The sequence below is a fragment of the Scleropages formosus genome, chromosome 23 (assembly GCF_900964775.1).
Source record: "Scleropages formosus chromosome 23, fSclFor1.1, whole genome shotgun sequence".
NCBI lineage: Eukaryota > Metazoa > Chordata > Actinopteri > Osteoglossiformes > Osteoglossidae > Scleropages > Scleropages formosus.
Window position 1 is genome coordinate 554,727 of NC_041828.1, and position 16,611 is coordinate 571,337.

The window sequence follows — 16,611 nt, forward strand, 5'->3', positions numbered from 1 at the left end:
GACAGGCGCGCAAAAAGAGGCCAGTGTGTCCGCAGCTCAAAGGCTTTCAGTCTCCGAGGTCAGCAGGGGGCATAACAGTTAGAGGCGAGGCATCGGCATGCGGTCGGAAGGACCCGGATGTGAAAAATTCATGGCTCGCTCACGAGTCAAAATAAAAGTCAGGAGCAGACCTGCGGGATACAGTAATATTAATAAACTGTGGTGTTTGTGAAGTTTAGGGACATTTGTATGTCAGACTGGCCTGAATAACCAGCCCTAACGAACTATTTCGAGCTGTATTATGTGTACAGCACTCATGTCTCTTTGTATTTTATTAGTGCATTTCGTCTCCACTATTGTGACCCAGCGCTGTGGTCTTGCTAAGAAGAGGTAAAAAAAAAAATTGTGAATTGAATTGTGCGGTTAAACATTGCAAGTCACGTAGAGAAACGCCTCAAGCGGATGTGTTCGAACACTCCAAGTAATTTCAAAGCCCTCCCATACGGATTCTAGAAAACACACAGCGACTACAAGGCCGGTTGAGAATAATTGCTTTATCTTTTCTTCCTTAAGCGATCTCTGTGCATATTACCATAAGTAGCGATACTAGATCTGTCTTCATACTTAACAACAACTGGGGCGCCGAGACAAGCGATCATCAGCAGCCCCCTTGTTCAAAAATTGTGCTTCCGAAATCTCTTGATGGCGATTCCGCAGAGAGGGAGCGAAGCCCGCCCCCTCCCTGTGTCAGTCATGACAGAAGCCCTTTTTAACAGCTGCGCTTGCGAGCGGCGGTCGCCACCGTGGAACCGAAAACTCGGTCTCGCGGTGGGAACTCGTGCCGCTTTAAAACTACTTGATACACTTTGATTCCTTTAGTTTGTCACAATACACATCCGTGTTTGTCGTTTCCCTGTTTATCTTACCATTAATAAGCAAGAAAATTGTACGAGAACAAGCGTAGAACTCGAGCATCATGGGATGCAGTATATTGCTGATACTGATTGGTCCATAATTTCTTCTCAGCGCCATAGAGCCAATCAGCGCGTAGCATGGTGCTTGGCTGGCTGAATGAAACAGGAATTGATGTAGGGCAACGTAACGTATTGAGGTAACAAAAAACAGATTGGGGGTACCTAAATAAAGCACTTTAGAAAAGCTGTAATTAATTATTTCCTGTAAATTAATTTCTATATACTAACTATCTATAATACATGAATGCAGAGATGTACTGAAACAGTTCAGCTTATGGACAACTCTGGCGGCCAGAAGATCTACAAAAGTTGTTAAATCATATAAAATTTTAATTACATGTTTGGTTTTTTTTTTTAAAAAAAAAAAAATTCAGACATCATCATAAATGTGTGTTTTGTAGTCTCTAAACATTTTAGCAACAAACTGACATACCTTTTGAAAAGCCTTGTTTTCTTCATAAAATGTGCTTGCTTAGCTCTAAAATGCCCTGTCTTGTGTCTTTTTTTTTTTTTTTTTTTTACCTTTCTCTTCCCTCTGGGTCATTCTGCCAAAGGTTTTAGCCAAGGAAGTGGTTCTGTATGGATCCAAAGCGCTTCCCTTGAGATTCTCCTTTGGTGTGACAAGACCAAGTGGAATCAGTGTGCAGACGTGAAGCCGCAGCTGTGTTTCCTACAGCCACGTTACACTCGGAGGGTTGTTGCGGAGAACTTGTCAGAGCTGTAATGTGGTTTCACCTTGCATTTACATGTAGTGTATTCATTTAGCAGGTACTCATCTCTACAGCGACGTCCAACGAACACTGTAGTAGTAGCATTTAGCCTTCGCCTGACTTACAACTAGATACGCTACATACACACAAGTCACTCATCTATATACATCTGTGATTTAAGACACACTCTTTGTCACTCTCTCTTTCTCTCTCTCACACACACACACACATACACATACACACAATGGGCAATTTAGAGTCACCAGTTCACATCTTTGGACTGTGGCAGGAAACCCATGCAAACACAGGCAGGACGTGCAAACGCCAGACAGAGTGGACAGGGATCGAACCCCTGTCCCCTCACACCATCCGCTCACTGTGAAAAAACAGCACTACTCGCTGCTCCATTGTGCTGCCAGTTTGCACTAATCCCCCTTCCAATCTGTACCTCTATTTAGTGAAACTCAGCCGGTATCATACATGTGTATAAATATCAAAGTCAGCAGCAGTACTTTAACATAAATAATGTTTATTTTATACACCACGTTTTCAAACTACAGTACAAAGTCCAGGAAAACAAACCACAAAACAAGTAGGATGTCCATCAAAGTGACGTGAAGGTAATTTTGTACACGAACCACTGGTATCTCTAAACTGCGCCCAGTCTGAAAACTGGGTACAGAAGGTGTACGCAGGTGAATGTCAGTGCCCATGTTGAAATCACATCTGCTGCTCAACAGTAACTATCCATTTTGAGAACATAATGATTACATTTCATTCATTTACTGATAGTAATGGGGTTGGCATTAATTAAGCACCAAGTCTCCTAGAGGTGTGTTTCTCAGGAACAATAATGATTATCATAATAAACATCCACATCATGTTTAAAGCTTTAATGTCCTGAAGTGTGTTGCACGCTAATCTTCAAGGTGATGTTAATGTGACTAAGTACACTTATTTATGTACATGTACATTATGAATACCAACAAAGCCATTCTTTTGCATGTAAAACTCAACATTTATACAGTCATAAGTGGGCACCACAAAACTAACCGAGACTGTGAGATTTGGGTCTGCATTCAGACCAGTGATGTTGTAAGTAGGTCAAACTTGCAGTGCTGTCACTCTGTACCACAAGGTGGAGCAAAAGGCCTACAAGAACTGCCTCTCTACCTCAGTGGATGTACCCTGTTCTTCATGCACCACCACCTCCACCTCCACCTCCACCTCCACCTTCACCTCAACCACCACCACCACTTGTGTGAGACACATGAGCCATACCATCAGCTCTCCGCTGCCATGGACAGAGCTGTTACCTGCGATTCAGGTCCTGTAGAGCAACCCTGGTGTTGAGAGCCCAGGGTATGGAGCAGGACAGACATACAGATGCACAGATCCAGAACCATGCATTGTCCTCAGAATGTGATGTCATGATGCCCAGGGTCCAGTGCAAAGCTCAGACAGACCACCCCAATCTCGAGAAGCAAATGCAGCCCTTGAGACTTGCGTGGCTGCTGGAGAGATGTTTGTGGGCGCCTGTTTTGACCATTGAGGCCTTGATGCCTTCCTGCTGGTGATACCACCTGTGATTGCATGCATGAGAGTTTAGGGTTCAGGTGGTCTCTTTGATGCAGACCGGAGTGGGCGTAGTGTTGTAATGTTACGTAGGAGGCCTATAACAGAGAGCAGACCTGCCCCTACTTCAGGTGGATGGAAGAAAAGAGGATGAAAATGGGTCTGGGACCAGGGGTGTCTAGAGGGTACGGGTGTCTGCTCAGCAGTTGCAGCTTTTCTCTCGCTCCACCACCTCCTCCACAGGGTACAGCACCTTGTTGCTGAGACCTGTCTTGACGCCCTCCCAGCCGTCGCGGGCATCGATCTCACCCATCTTCATCAGCTCGTAGATGTCACGCGTGAGCAGCTCGAAGGCCCGATCCACGTTACTGTTGCGCTTGGCCGATGTCTCTACGTAGCGCACGCCCAGCTCGGCCGCCAACCGCTCCGCCTCCTCGCGGGACACCTTGCGGTCCTTGTCCAGGTCACTCTTGTGGCCAATAAGGATGTAGACCATGTGGTAGGGCAGCACGTGCTCACTCACCTCCCGATGCCACTCTCGCACGTGCTCAAAGCTCTTCCGGTTGGTCAGGTCGAAGACCAGCAGCCCGCCCACAGAGTTGCGGTAGTAAGAGGTGGTTATTGACCTGTGGTAGAGAGCGCAGGAAAGACACGGTAAGGCGTCTCAGTATTGACCCACGCCGCACAGAACCACTGACTCGTGGAGACTGAGCTCACGTCCTCATCATGCACCTAGCAAGCGACTCCTTGGGTAACAGTCTTGGGGAACAGGGGTATCATCTGTTGGATACGGGAGGAATTGCCCCCCAGAACCCAGCCCTGCGGGAAGGGCAGGAAAGCAGCAGCAGGTCCTTCTCCTCAAAGCCCTCCTTCAACAGAACGAAGCTCTCAGAAGTGGAGCAACAAGGAGGCAGTGATGTGAAGCTTCAGCGCTGGTGCCTTCACTGGAGGCTTTGATCACATGGGATCTTGTGGAGGCTGACGTTAGAAAGCAGAGGCGCCGCTGCTTCATCACCTCCACGATTCACAGCTCAGGAAGCCGAGGCTCTGCGAGCACAGCGATGGATGGGCAACACGAGCTACGAAGCTCACGTTTGCTCTCTGCTTCACTTGTTGTGATGCGGAAACTAGTCACTAGTGTTTATGTAACACACACCCGAGCCGAGCCGCTCTTTGTTCCTGATCTCCGCTGCCCTGTTCGCCTTAGTTGCAGAATCATGATGATGTGCACAAAAACGACGAGATGAAATCTGACAATAATATGATGATGCTGATGCTGATCAGCGCCATGAAGCCCGGAGCCCGTTTGCCACGCCCCTACACGGCAGGCTACACGATCATGTCCCCAGCGGATACGCACGGTGTCCGATCGGATCGCGCTGTAGCTCCTGCGGCGGACATCCCGTCGACGTGTGTGTTCTGAGCGCGCGCTGCGCTGCGCTGCGCTGCGCTGCGGCTACAATGTGTCCCTCGCGAAGGCGCCGCCGCCCGCAGACAGAGAGAGCATCGAACCCACCTGAACCGCTCCTGGCCCGCCGTGTCCCAGAGCTGCAGCTTGATCTTCACCGCAGGCTCGATGTCCAGCGATCGCGCGTAGAAATCAACGCCGACCGTGGGGTCCGCCACGTCGCTGTACACGCCGTCCGTGAAGCGCTTGAGCAGAGACGACTTGCCCACCGTGGAGTCCCCTAGCAGGATGATCCTGAACTGGTACTGCCACAGAGTATCCATGGCATGGCTGGACGAGCTCGGCCAGGAGGACGCTGGGATGATGCTGATGCTGAGAAGGAGGAGGAGGACGATGCTCTGTTTACATGGAGCAGGAGCCCCAGTGTGTCGGTGTGTGTGCTGCAGTCATGTGATGCCGCCCCGTCTCAGACCCACCTGCTTCTCCCACCCGTCCACAAGTTCGCCTACAAATATGACAAATTATTGTCCAACGGGCAGAGCCTCGGTCGCCAGATGCACTGAGGGCGTTGCGGTGGCGCTTCCGAATGTCGCGCCTCGGTTTAACACAATTGTGGCCCGGATTCGTGCCTCTTCCAGCTCTTCTTGACACCCATCAGCCAGTCTTCCCCAAATGTGCATCGGGGCAACAGAGTTATTGTTGTTGTTCTTTTGTTCTTGCTTTAAGGACGTATTTTCCAGGTGGCTATGAAAAGGTGATATTTTGTGTTAACATATGGTCACAATGTGACACGCATTAAGCCTTATTTCCAAAGCCCGCAAGCCTGTAACATCTGCATGTGTCTGTAGGTCGAGCGGGCGAGAGTGTGTGAACGAGTGTTTCTCCGCTCGCTCTCCGTGTTCCCTGAACGGAGGAGCCGATGCAGTGATGGCAGAGTGGCTAAGGACCCTGTCCACGCCTGTCGGTATAGGATCACGTCAACAGCTTCCCTCTGACACCATTAGACACTTGACACACCACACACGTCACTTTGAACTACGAGCCTTCATTGACAGAAACGTGACTGTGTTTAACCACAGTGCGGTGTGTGTGTCAGCAAGGAGACAGCTGCCTTCCCTAGGGAACCTTTGAAACCATAGTAAAATCAGGACATTTCAATAAATGTCTCATATCTAACACATGAAAGGGATGTAAAGGAGAAAAACTGAACCCCACAAAACACACTTACACCTCTACGAAATTCGGCTCACAAGACACACACCTGCAGACTGGAGCGCAGACAACCAAGAACGACACAGATATCCACAGATGCTTGGACTTTATGTATGACTATAAGACGTGTTTCGAGGCGCTGCACCACACGTCTGCAGCGGAAGCTCCTGATTGTGGGGCTGGTGAGGGGGGAGGCCATGGGCTGGAGGGCTCGCTGAGCCCTGGGGGAAACTTTAGGTCTCACTATGCGACTGGGTGGACGGACATCCATGCAAAGGCATCAACGGGGCGGAACGATGATACTCAGCTCCGTCCACCTGCGTTGCTGAGGGACACAACCCAGCAGTGGGGTCTGAAGGACAGTCCATGCCTGGACCCCTTACTCAGACACCGTCCCCTCTCCAGCCTGACGCGCGTCCTTCGACACACTGGGGGTCACAGTCTGAGGTGGGAGGTGGGAGGCTGGAGCCTGAGCCTCTTTGGCCGAGCACCAGGTGTGGCCACTTAACAGAGTGAAAAAGAGCCGAAAGAGAAAGAAGACGTCTGATTCGAGTTTCGAGTTTCTCTTGTCGCTAAACACTTCTGTGCAGTTTTTCCAACTTTCTGAGCTTACATGCCGAGTGCTGTTTTATTTTTTGGCTTCCTGGCTGCTTTATACTTTTTTTCTTTTTACTTTCCTTTAGTAGCATCAGAGCATCAGTTTTAAATGGCTTTGGATGCATTTTGCACAGGAGCAGCGCTTCAAGTGGGGGGTCCCTGAAAACAGCAAACGCAGAAGTCACAGCTCAGCAGTGTGTGGGCCGCACCATGATCCTGGAATAAATGCGCACATATAAAGGGGAAATGAATTTTCAGCTCTGCTGAAGTAGTTATTAGAAAACCATGTTTTTTAAAAAATAATAAAGTAGTCAAAACTTAGTTTCCACACGAAAAGGTAAATATCAACTGAAAAACATTGATTTTTTTTTTATTTATTTACATTCAATGAGTGTATTTAACCTTTACCAAATATTTTAATATTTTTAGCTTTATATTTCGGGAGGTAAATACTGCCCACTGGCTTAGGGCTTACTCTTATTATTATTTTTACTGTTATTATTATCGTAGTGGACCGGGTCCTACTCTCCAGTGGGTCTGGGTTTCGAGTCCCGCTTGGGGTGCCTTGCGACGGACTGGCGTCCCGTCCTGGGTGTGTCCCCTCCCCCTCCGGCCTTACGCCCTGTGTTGCCGGGTAGGCTCCGGTTCCCCGTGACCCCGTATGGGACAAGCGGTTCTGAAAATGTGTGTGTGTGTGTGTGTGTTCCAGCCTGTGCGATGTGTCCTGCGCTGCTCTGGACACTCAGTGGGTACGGTACAGTGTTTGAACACATACAGGTAAAAGAGCGGCTGTCTGACGCCACTGTGCTGCAATTTCACCTTTGCATTTACATTTATTTATTTAGCAGACGCTTTTCTCCAAAGCAAATTCCAATGAACTCTATGTAGTATAATCAGCCCACACACCTCCTTCACCACGGTGACTTACACTGCTAGATACACTACTTACACTAAGTCACTCATCCATACATCAGTGGAACACACTTGCAGTCAGTCACTATGGAGGAACCTGAACAACACATCTTTGGACTGTGGGAGGGAACCAGAGCACCTGGAAGAAACATGCAAACTCCACACAGAGCGAGCGGGCATCGAACCCACATCCTGTCGCTCCACCCACAGCCCTACTCGCTGTGCCCCCGTGTCGCTTTGTTGGGCACTTTGTGGGCCCCGGCCTGCGGAAAGTGTTTATTGTACACGAGTTACTTCTCTGCTACCATGACATGAAAAGCTGAGAAATCTGGTTGTATGAACTGAAGTGCATCATGTGTTTTGTTACTACTGTGTGATTTCAGTCTCGAGTGCTTTTATTATTTATGCAGTTAAATAAAGTTTCTTATTAAAATAATACAATGCAGAACTGAAGATTGTTTAAACTGACGTGACACAGCAACATAAATTATAACTTAAATCCCATCGGGGGGGCGACAGAGTTCTGCCCCATGATGCACTTCGTCTTTGTCGCGAGACGCCGTGCCGAGATGGCGGAGCTACAGTGCGGCTGCGCGCCGTCTGTTTCCTGCACGGTTGACTTCAATAACCGTCATGCAACGCGCACTGCTGTTCGTGAATTCGCTTATTAGTTCACGGGTCATTCAAATGAAGGCAAGGTATTTTAGTACTACTTGAGAATGTGACGTTTTAACTTAATAGATCGTCTACATGAGACTCCTACCACCTTGAGATGAACTCCATATCCCGTCATACAGTGCTGTCTTCCGGGTTGTCCGACCCAATCAGAACGCCCGAAAACAGGATTTAAAACTGGCCCCGCCCCTCTATCGCTCTCTTTACCATGGTGGCTCACAAGGCTGAGGTAACGGCAAATATCGAATATTCGTATCCAGAACGATCCTTTAATCTGCACACCTGTAGGTCTTTTGAAATTTTGAATTGTGACGGTTTATGAAAAAGTTATGTGCCGGTGTGAGAATTTTTGGGGAGACCAGAAAACGTGCATTTTGTGTTTGAAACGTCACGTGGTGGTGCAGCAGAGCAGTTCCAACAGTCACTGTTGTTACAGTGGTGGTTACTGCAGAGTACAAAAGTAGCAGTTTAAATTACTGTGAAACTGCACATTGTTGTTCGCAACTTCTGAACCGCCCTCTCTTTAGGACACTCTGTGTGTGTGTGTGTGTGTGTGTGTGTGTGTGTGTGTGTGTGTGTGTGTGTGTGTGTGTGTGTGAGACTGCTGGTGGTGTTACTTTGTCCGCGGTACTACTTGCATTCACATGATGATTCAGTACCAGACTTCCTTTAACCTGTTTCAGGACCCTGCTGGTGGTGGTAAAGTGCCGCAGTTCGTGGCGAAGACGCCTGCCGCTGCCGTGGTTCGTCCTCCGGGTTGAGGGACGAATCCGAGGAACCGAGGACGGAGGACCCCAATGGTACCGGCCCTCGGCGATGCGCAGCCTGGAACTTTCTTACCGTGCTCCCGTGTCGGAAAACTGACTGCTGTCAGTGTCTCTCTGCCCTCAAGATGACAGCGGCGCTCCCTAGTGTCAGAATCAGAACGAGCTTTATTGCCAAGTATGTTCGCACATACAAGGAATTTGTCTTGGTGACAGGAACTTCCACAGCACAGACAGAATGACAGTGACAAGACACAGATGAGAAGATAGAGTATGTGAGCAAGGGATAAAAAATATTTAAAAATATAAAGTACCCAATATACAAAAGTAGTCGCTAGATACAATATATATAGTGGCTCCTAGAGCAAATACAGCCCGTCCTTAGTTTTCGTAGGATGGCTGCCGTCAGACTCTGCGATATTGACATGCCTTTGCTCGCTTAAAACTTGTCTCCATTATGAGAAATTTCATAATGTTTCTTCACTGTTGCTGGGCTGGTTCTGGACCGACTCGCTAGTGGTGACTTTTGGATTTCGTGTAACACACTGACCGCATGCCAGTGCAGCTAACATGTCTTCGCTCCTTTGTCCCTGCAGGATTTTCCCGAATCTAGTCGGAGTCGTGTCTGCAGGTACCCGGTCCTTCCTTCAAGTGCTGCTGTGTGGAGAACTGCACGTTCCTACGGCGCATGTTTTCCAAGGATCGGGGCCCCGTGCGTGGCCTTCGGTTCTCCAACTGCATGCCAGAGAAACGGGCAGACTTTGACTGGGTGGGCTGCACGTGCCCTTTGCAGTCACTCTACTGTCCTACATGTCCACGAGCCTGTGGGTTTTTGCATTGCCTTGCACAATTTTGGGTTGCTTGCTTCTGATTACTGCACTGAGAAGGGTTGTGAGAATGAGCGCTGCTCACTGTAGATTTCCAGAAATGGAAATAACTGAACTGTCAGGTCTTTGTGTCAGTGGTTTGATACCTGGTCTGATGTCTTGCTCCTCAGAAATGGACATGCTTCTCCACCTCTGCCTGCATTCTGTAATCAGGACCTGAGATGCCTTTGGGTAAACTGGTAGTGTCACCAGACCCAGAAGTACCACTTTGACCATCCGCATGGAGGTACCTTGAACCTTGCGCACTGCATGTGTGGTGTGTGGTCTGAAACACCTTGTTACCTGTCTTCCTCATGGTTCTCCCTAATTAGGTCCAGGAATGTCACTTTAATATTAACTACCTGTAATGTTCCCAGATCAGCAATTTATAATTAGATTATTGGTGGGTGTATCCAGCTGCGAGGGACAGGCAGTGTACAGTGGTGCAAAGTGGCGAGTCCTTCCTGGCAATCACAAAGGGTCTCAAACCCATCTCTTAAGAGCCACTTCTCTCCGGAGCGCCATGAATGAGTCCAACACCAGCTGCTCTGATTATCTACGTATGTGGTAATTTTACTTCTATTGGAGCTGTTGTGACAGCTGGTAGCGTAGTGGTTAGAGCTGCTGCCTTTGGTTCGATCCCCACCTACAGCTGTAGTACCCTTGAGCAAGGTACTTGCCCTAAAATGCTCCAGTAACATTACCCAGCTGTGTAAATGGGTAATTGTGAGTACCTTAACATTGTAAGTAGCTTTGGACAAAAGTGTCAGTTGAATGAATGAACGTAAATGTTACTGGAGGGATGTAAACTAGCAACATGCTGATGTCAGACAAACGGGCTGCGTGTCCATAGTCCTGGGTCTGTCACTCGAGCTCTTTGTTTTTGAAACTTTTGTTCTATGTGAGCTGTATGTCACTTTGTGGAAGCGTTTGCATTCGAATGCATTCGAAGATGTGGCTGAGACTAATCCTACAGTGTTTGTGGACTTGAAACTAACACGCTTCTGTTTTCTGCAGCCTTTTTTCCAATTGGAGTGTGAAGAGGTGCGGCCGACATGCGTCCTGGCTCACTTGGCTGTCGACGAGGGACACTTGCAGTAGCTAGGCCCCATGAAAATAGACTGCTGCTGCTTTCGTTAACTTAGACTTTTTAAAGAATTTTTCTCGTACTGTTGGATGCCTTTGAATGTGAAATAAAAAACGAAATTTGAGTTTTGCCAGGAGCTGCTGTTTATTGTAGAGCAAGATGGTTTCAGAGAAATACTTTTCCATGTAACTCTTCTGGCACCAGCTGAGAGCTGGTTTCATTTGAAAGGACACGTGTGAATGGGTCCTGGAAGTGTCGAGGGTGTGGTGTTGACGTGCTGTTGTCAAAAGGGCAGGTGAAAGAAGAGCTTTCGGCCTCCAATCTCCTCGACTCCAGCCTGTCTGGGCCACCGGCTCAGCCTTACTTTTATGCAGATGTTTTGAGTGTGTTTCACTGATGTATGGATGAGAGACCCATTGGAAGTAGTGTATCTAGCAGTGTAAATCACTCTGGTGAATAAAGTATGTGGGCTAGTAACACTACGTAGTATCCATTGTAAGTCACTTTGGAGAAAAGCGTTTAAGTGAATAAATGTAAATGTAAGTTTGGGCACCATGTTTAGTTAATTTTGTAGGTGAAAAGTGCTAAACTACTGCTGTAGGAAACTGGAACGATATATTTGCATATTTGCCAGCTGTTAAATGTGCAGGTGGGTCCGTTATGTTTTGGGGTTGTGAGACAGCCAGTGGCACAGGAAACACTGTACAGGTCGAGGGAACAATGGATTCCACTAAATACAAGCACGTTCGGGATGCTGATGTTAAACCGCCGGCCGAGGAGCTGCAGAAGCCGAGAAGAGGACGATCGTACAAGACGATGGTCCTGAACATACCTCAGAACCACTGTGAGCTGCTTGGAGAAGAGCAAGCTGAAGGTTTTGGAATGGCCCTCTCAGTCCCTGGCTTAAACATCGTTGGAAATCTGTGGGTTGATCCTGAACGTGCTGTGCGGGCAGGACGGCCCGAGAATATCTGGGAATTAGTGACGTGCAAGGAAGAGTGGGCAGCAATCCTTCCAACAAGAGCTGAAAGACTTAGTGGGATAGAAAAGGCGTTCACAGGCTCTGGTGTGTGTGTGTGTGTGTGTGTGTGTGTGTGTGTGTGTGTGTGTGTGTGTGTGTGTGTGTGTGTGTGTGCGCGTGCGCGCCCAAGGGGTGTTCCTAAAGACTCGCTCACTAGGGCGTCCAAACTTTTGCACGTGTCACAATTACAGTTTTTGTTATCCCTATGTTTTTACATTTATTCATTTATCAAGATGCTTTTTGCCAAAGAGACAAACATCTCATGGAAAATGCAATGTGTGCATTATGGGTTCTGGACAAAACCTTATTAAATAATGACAAAAGCCCCGTTTTTTCTCTTTAATACCATTATAATTAGGAGAAAAAATAGAAATGTAATACTGAAGTAATCTTCAAAAAAACTACAATCTTTCTCGTTGTTGGTTCATTTCTGAATGGTGTAGGACACAGATTCAGGTGGTAGTAAATGAAATTTAAATAAACCTTAACACCACTTTAATATTGCTTTTTTTCAGACGTGATGTTCTTATGCTTTTTTTATAACAGTATAAATTTGTTGTAAAACAGTTGTAAATGTACAATGCAAGTATTAATGTATGTTACAATACAACCCTTAATGCCTTATTGCAGTCTCATTCTGTAATAAATGTATTTTACAACTCAGAAGAATAAAAACAACTTATTTGTCCTGATAGGGTATTGTCACGGGGGGTTTTATACTACATCGGCAGCAAGAAGGATTTAAAATTCATGATTAAGAATTGAAATACAAATTCAAATAAATAACTGCGTTAACAATTGCAAATGTGTTGTTTTTCTAACAGTTTCCTGCAGCAGTTGTTTACTACTTTTCACTTATAAAATTAGCCAAATACGGAATTTGACTGCGGTGCTCAAACTTCTGCATAAAACTGTATATTTCTGTATACGGACCCAGCGACCCTAGTCCCTAGTGGCGTGTGTGTGTTTGTACTCTCAACTGTACAGTGTTCCCATGGCAACGGTTCAACCGTATGGAACGAAAGTGATGCGGCGCATCAGCCGCTTGTACCCTTCGACTGTGAAACCCCCCGAGCTGGAGTCCCACCCCCTGCTCAGGACGGTACCCCGGAGCAGGGTATTTACCCCGATGAGTTCATGAAGTAAAGTTGCCCCTGCTCTACAAATGGGTAAATTGCTGCGGGGGGGGGGGGGGGTTTGGTGGTGTTCAGGTAAAGGAACGCAGCGAAACTTTGCGTTGAGCGTCTAGGAGGCTCCCCCGCCCCCCACGTTCCCAGCTCGTCCTGGATTCCGAAGTAGATGAAAAGCGGTTCGCTGCTCTCCGCCGTGTCCCTCGTGCTCCCGATGAACCCGGAAGGGTCCATTGTGACGCAATCGTATGGAAATGAGCGAGCGCGGGGTCGTGCGAAGGAGCCTCCCTCCTCCTGCCGAGCCTCGCATCTGAATGGGCCTCGACCTCCCAGGAGCACAAAGAGAGCGATGACATTTACATTTATTTATTTATCTATCGGACGCTTTTCTCCAAAGCGGCTTCCAATGAACTCTATGTAGTGTTATCAGTCCACGCACCTTATTCACCGCGGTGACTTACACTGCTACTGCTAGATACACTACTTCCAATGGGTCACTCATCTACGATCGATCCCTTTTTCTCAACGCTACCTTTGGAACCGTTGGAGGGAAACTCGTGACGACCGCTAATTCTACAGGGCGCTCTCGCTGCTTGCGCACGAAGTGCAGAAGTCGGCGCCTCTCCCTCACGCCCCGAAGTAGCGTGCTCCGCAGTGAATGAAAAACACGTACAGGCGGTCCCCGATTTACGACGCGGTTACGTTCCCCGTAAGTCGAAAATATCGTAAATGAAAAATGCATTTAATACACCTGATACACACCTGCGTGTGACAGACTGGGAGATGCGGATTGCAGTTCCAAGTACGGTTTGCGCCGAACGTCTATCGCCGGCTCACCGTCGTAAAGTCGAAAACCCGTAAGTCAAAGCATGTATGTAGAAATTGTTTTAAAGAAGACAATATTCGCTTCCTAGTTGTAAGAAACTGGTCACAAGTGTTTCCCACTTTGCCTCGCTGGTGTAAATGATCTGCTGCAAAATACTTCTGTTTCCACACAGTGTGCGATCAGCGTGGCGAAGGAGCTTCGGGGCACGAGAAAAGCAACGGCAGGATACAGCGGTCGGAAGGAGGCCTCTGTGGACCCCTGTGACCGAAAGGTTGGGGTCAGGGTTAGAGTTAGGGTTTGGGTTTGGGTTTGGGTTTGGGTTAGGATCAGGGTTAGAGGTCAGGGTCAGGGTCAGGGTTAGGGTTAGTGGTCCCCCAAAGGTCGCTCTGCGTTTCAGCGACACTGCCGAAGGCTGCAGGCTGTAAAAAAGACGTGACGTTGATGGGAACATGTGGCTCGACAGATATCAAGGCATCATCCGTGAACATATTGTCCGAACGAACGAGCGTGTAAAATGTGTAAAATGTGTTCTGTCGAGCTTCACGTTGCGTTGCAGCTGCTTTCATTTGCTTTCCATTGTTGAGCGGAAAATACAGTAAAACAAACACGGAACTCCTCGCAACACATATTTACAGGGACTGTTCTGTGTGGATTTTACCGTCACGCAGAGTTTGGTCGCCCCGAACAACGGAGGAGTCATTAAATCAGCAGACAGCGTCGTACCGGCAAACCATTCAGCACCGTGACTTGTTCCTATTGTTCTCGCACCGATTACATCGCAATACTTGTATTTTACTGCGTTGCTGTGATGAAGTATGTATGTGCCGTAGAGGGTTGCGTGCGGAAATGTGAGCGTTAGAGCATTTAGTCGGTAAAATGTCCACGCGGCTAATGGGTGCAGCGCAGTGAATTAGCGGTTTTGAAACTCTCAACAATAAAATAATTGGAAAGAACTTCGCTTTATATATTATTGTTAGTTGTGTGACATTTAACACGATGTACCTGCACGCATACAGCGGGAGGAAACGACGCCATGAATTCGTGGTAAGGAAAAGCGCCACTTCCTGCTCCGGTGTCTCCCCGCTGAGGACATTTTCACCTTTTTCGCCTCATAAGGACACATCGGTCTTCATCAGTTCATTCGCTCTTTCGTTAGTGTTCTGGCGAATGTATCTTTGCCCGTCAAAGGTTCATTTTGCGCTCATTGTCCGCCGAGACCGTGGTGGGAGGATGGGGGGGGGCGCACGGTGTAAACGTTGTGGGATCCATAGGGCGCACAAAGCAGGAGCCCCAGTAATGGCGTAAATAAAACAGAGGGCCGTGGAGGTCCGTGGAGCTCATTCGCGAGGATGCCGGCATCTTCCGAGGAGCTTCGCACATATGCACGGCGAGGCCGGGCAGACGTGGCATCTCTTCGTGTGCCCGACACTCCTGCCCGGAGCCACTGTAATGTTAACTGCTGTAGTTTACACCCATTTACCCTTTTACACAGCCGTACAATGTGGGAACTACACCGGCGGTGGGATTTGAGCCCAGGCCCATTCGAGAGGCAAGAAGCAGAGCACACGTGTGGAGTGTGGGAGCACCGAACTGAGTCCTCTGGGAAACACATAGTTATATACAGTATATTTATGCAGTATGTACAGTATATAGAGTGACTATATATATTTATATGTATATACTGTACGTAGCCACAGGTGTCCTATTTATACGAGTCCAGAGGCACAAAACTCTCAAAGTTTTCAGTAAAACTTGAGTATGAAAGCGAAACACTCGCCATGTCATATTTATTTGTACGCTCACGTTGACTCGTGCAACAGAATCGAAATAGTTGTTAGAGCGGCTGCCTTGGGATCCGAAGGTTGCGGGTTCGAATCTCATGCGCTGCTGTAGCCCCCTGAGGAAGATCGAATACTTACCTCGGTTACTCAGCTGTATAAATGGGCAAATGGGCAATGGGAAGTATCTTAACACCTTAAGTCGCTCTGCAAAAAAGATGGATCAGGACTCGGTCGGTTCGGTACCGCGGTTTTACGCTCACACACGGCATAATGTAGAAGTGAAGGGGCAAACAAAAGTGCTTTTTGGCAGACAATGTATAGCTGCTTAGTGGCACCGGAAGGACTCCCGGAGAGAAGCGAGTCTGAAAGAGATGCGTCCCGAGAGCCGTCTTTACTACTGAGAGGGATTCGGCAGTTCTGAAGGAATACCGCTATTCATAAAACCTGAAAAATGTCCATTATTTAATAAACCCAAACAATATATTGGGAAACAAAATCAATGTGAAACTGAAACCATTCATATGAAATCTTCACAGGTAAAGCCTACAACCAACTGAACCCTCTGTAAAAAATGCAGTTATAAAATCATAAAGAACATAAAAGAGGAGCATGTGCATTTACTGTATTTCTCACCGTATTTCTGGTGAAAATACATGAAACCCCTACAACTTCAGACTCTGCCATGGTTTGCGCAAACACCTATCATGTGGGGGTGTAAATCAAATCAGTGCCACAGTGTTTCCCAGTCAGTGTGTGACAGTGATGTGATGCGATCGGTGAGATGAAGAGCGACGCTGAACGTGTTTCTAAACGGACTTTTCTTTCTCTTTTATTTCCACTCATTTTAAATTTCAGTCATTGTTTCAAGGTGATCACATTACTGTGAGGACTTTGATATTTACCATATTTTCACACGCTACACTGTGTGTGGCGCTTCCAGCTGCTGCCTTTGGCCCCAGACTTTGCGGGTTTGAATCCCACCAGGAGGATATACAGTTACTGTAGCTGTAGTTACCTTGACAAAGGAGTTAGTGGAGAAATGGGTGAAGTAGTAAAGTGAGTAAAAGTCGAGTAAGTGACCCGGCCGGCGGCGG

The 16,611-nt window shown here is 47.6% G+C and overlaps 1 protein-coding gene, 1 long non-coding RNA gene and 2 other non-coding genes across 5 annotated transcripts; 2 read left to right on the top strand and 2 right to left on the bottom strand.

Annotated features, from left to right (window-relative positions):
- Positions 1–614: 614 nt before the first annotated feature.
- Positions 615–750, bottom strand: LOC114909425 (U11 spliceosomal RNA). The gene has a single exon (XR_003797295.1). It is a non-coding gene; the product is annotated as a U11 spliceosomal RNA (small nuclear RNA).
- A 1,461-nt stretch (positions 751–2,211) lies between these two features.
- Positions 2,212–5,470, bottom strand: rab42a (RAB42, member RAS oncogene family a). The gene is made up of 2 exons (XM_018747834.2): positions 4,755–5,470; positions 2,212–3,864 (listed from the first exon to the last, which is right to left on the bottom strand). Exons 1-2 carry the CDS (start codon positions 4,967–4,969, stop codon positions 3,438–3,440), a joined length of 642 nt encoding a protein of 213 aa, XP_018603350.1. The 5' UTR covers positions 4,970–5,470; the 3' UTR covers positions 2,212–3,437.
- A 2,756-nt stretch (positions 5,471–8,226) lies between these two features.
- On the top strand, positions 8,227–10,888 carry LOC108931824 (uncharacterized). Of its 2 annotated transcripts, none has more exons than XR_001965940.1 (5): positions 8,227–8,271; positions 8,726–8,984; positions 9,403–9,437; positions 9,804–9,919; positions 10,690–10,888. It is a non-coding gene; the product is annotated as an uncharacterized LOC108931824 (long non-coding RNA). The 2 variants fall into 2 exon arrangements; XR_001965939.1 differs by having other exon boundaries at positions 8,726–8,842.
- Positions 9,491–9,620, top strand: LOC114909423 (small nucleolar RNA SNORA44). Its single transcript, XR_003797293.1, has one exon. It is a non-coding gene; the product is annotated as a small nucleolar RNA SNORA44 (small nucleolar RNA).
- Positions 10,889–16,611: the final 5,723 nt, after the last annotated feature.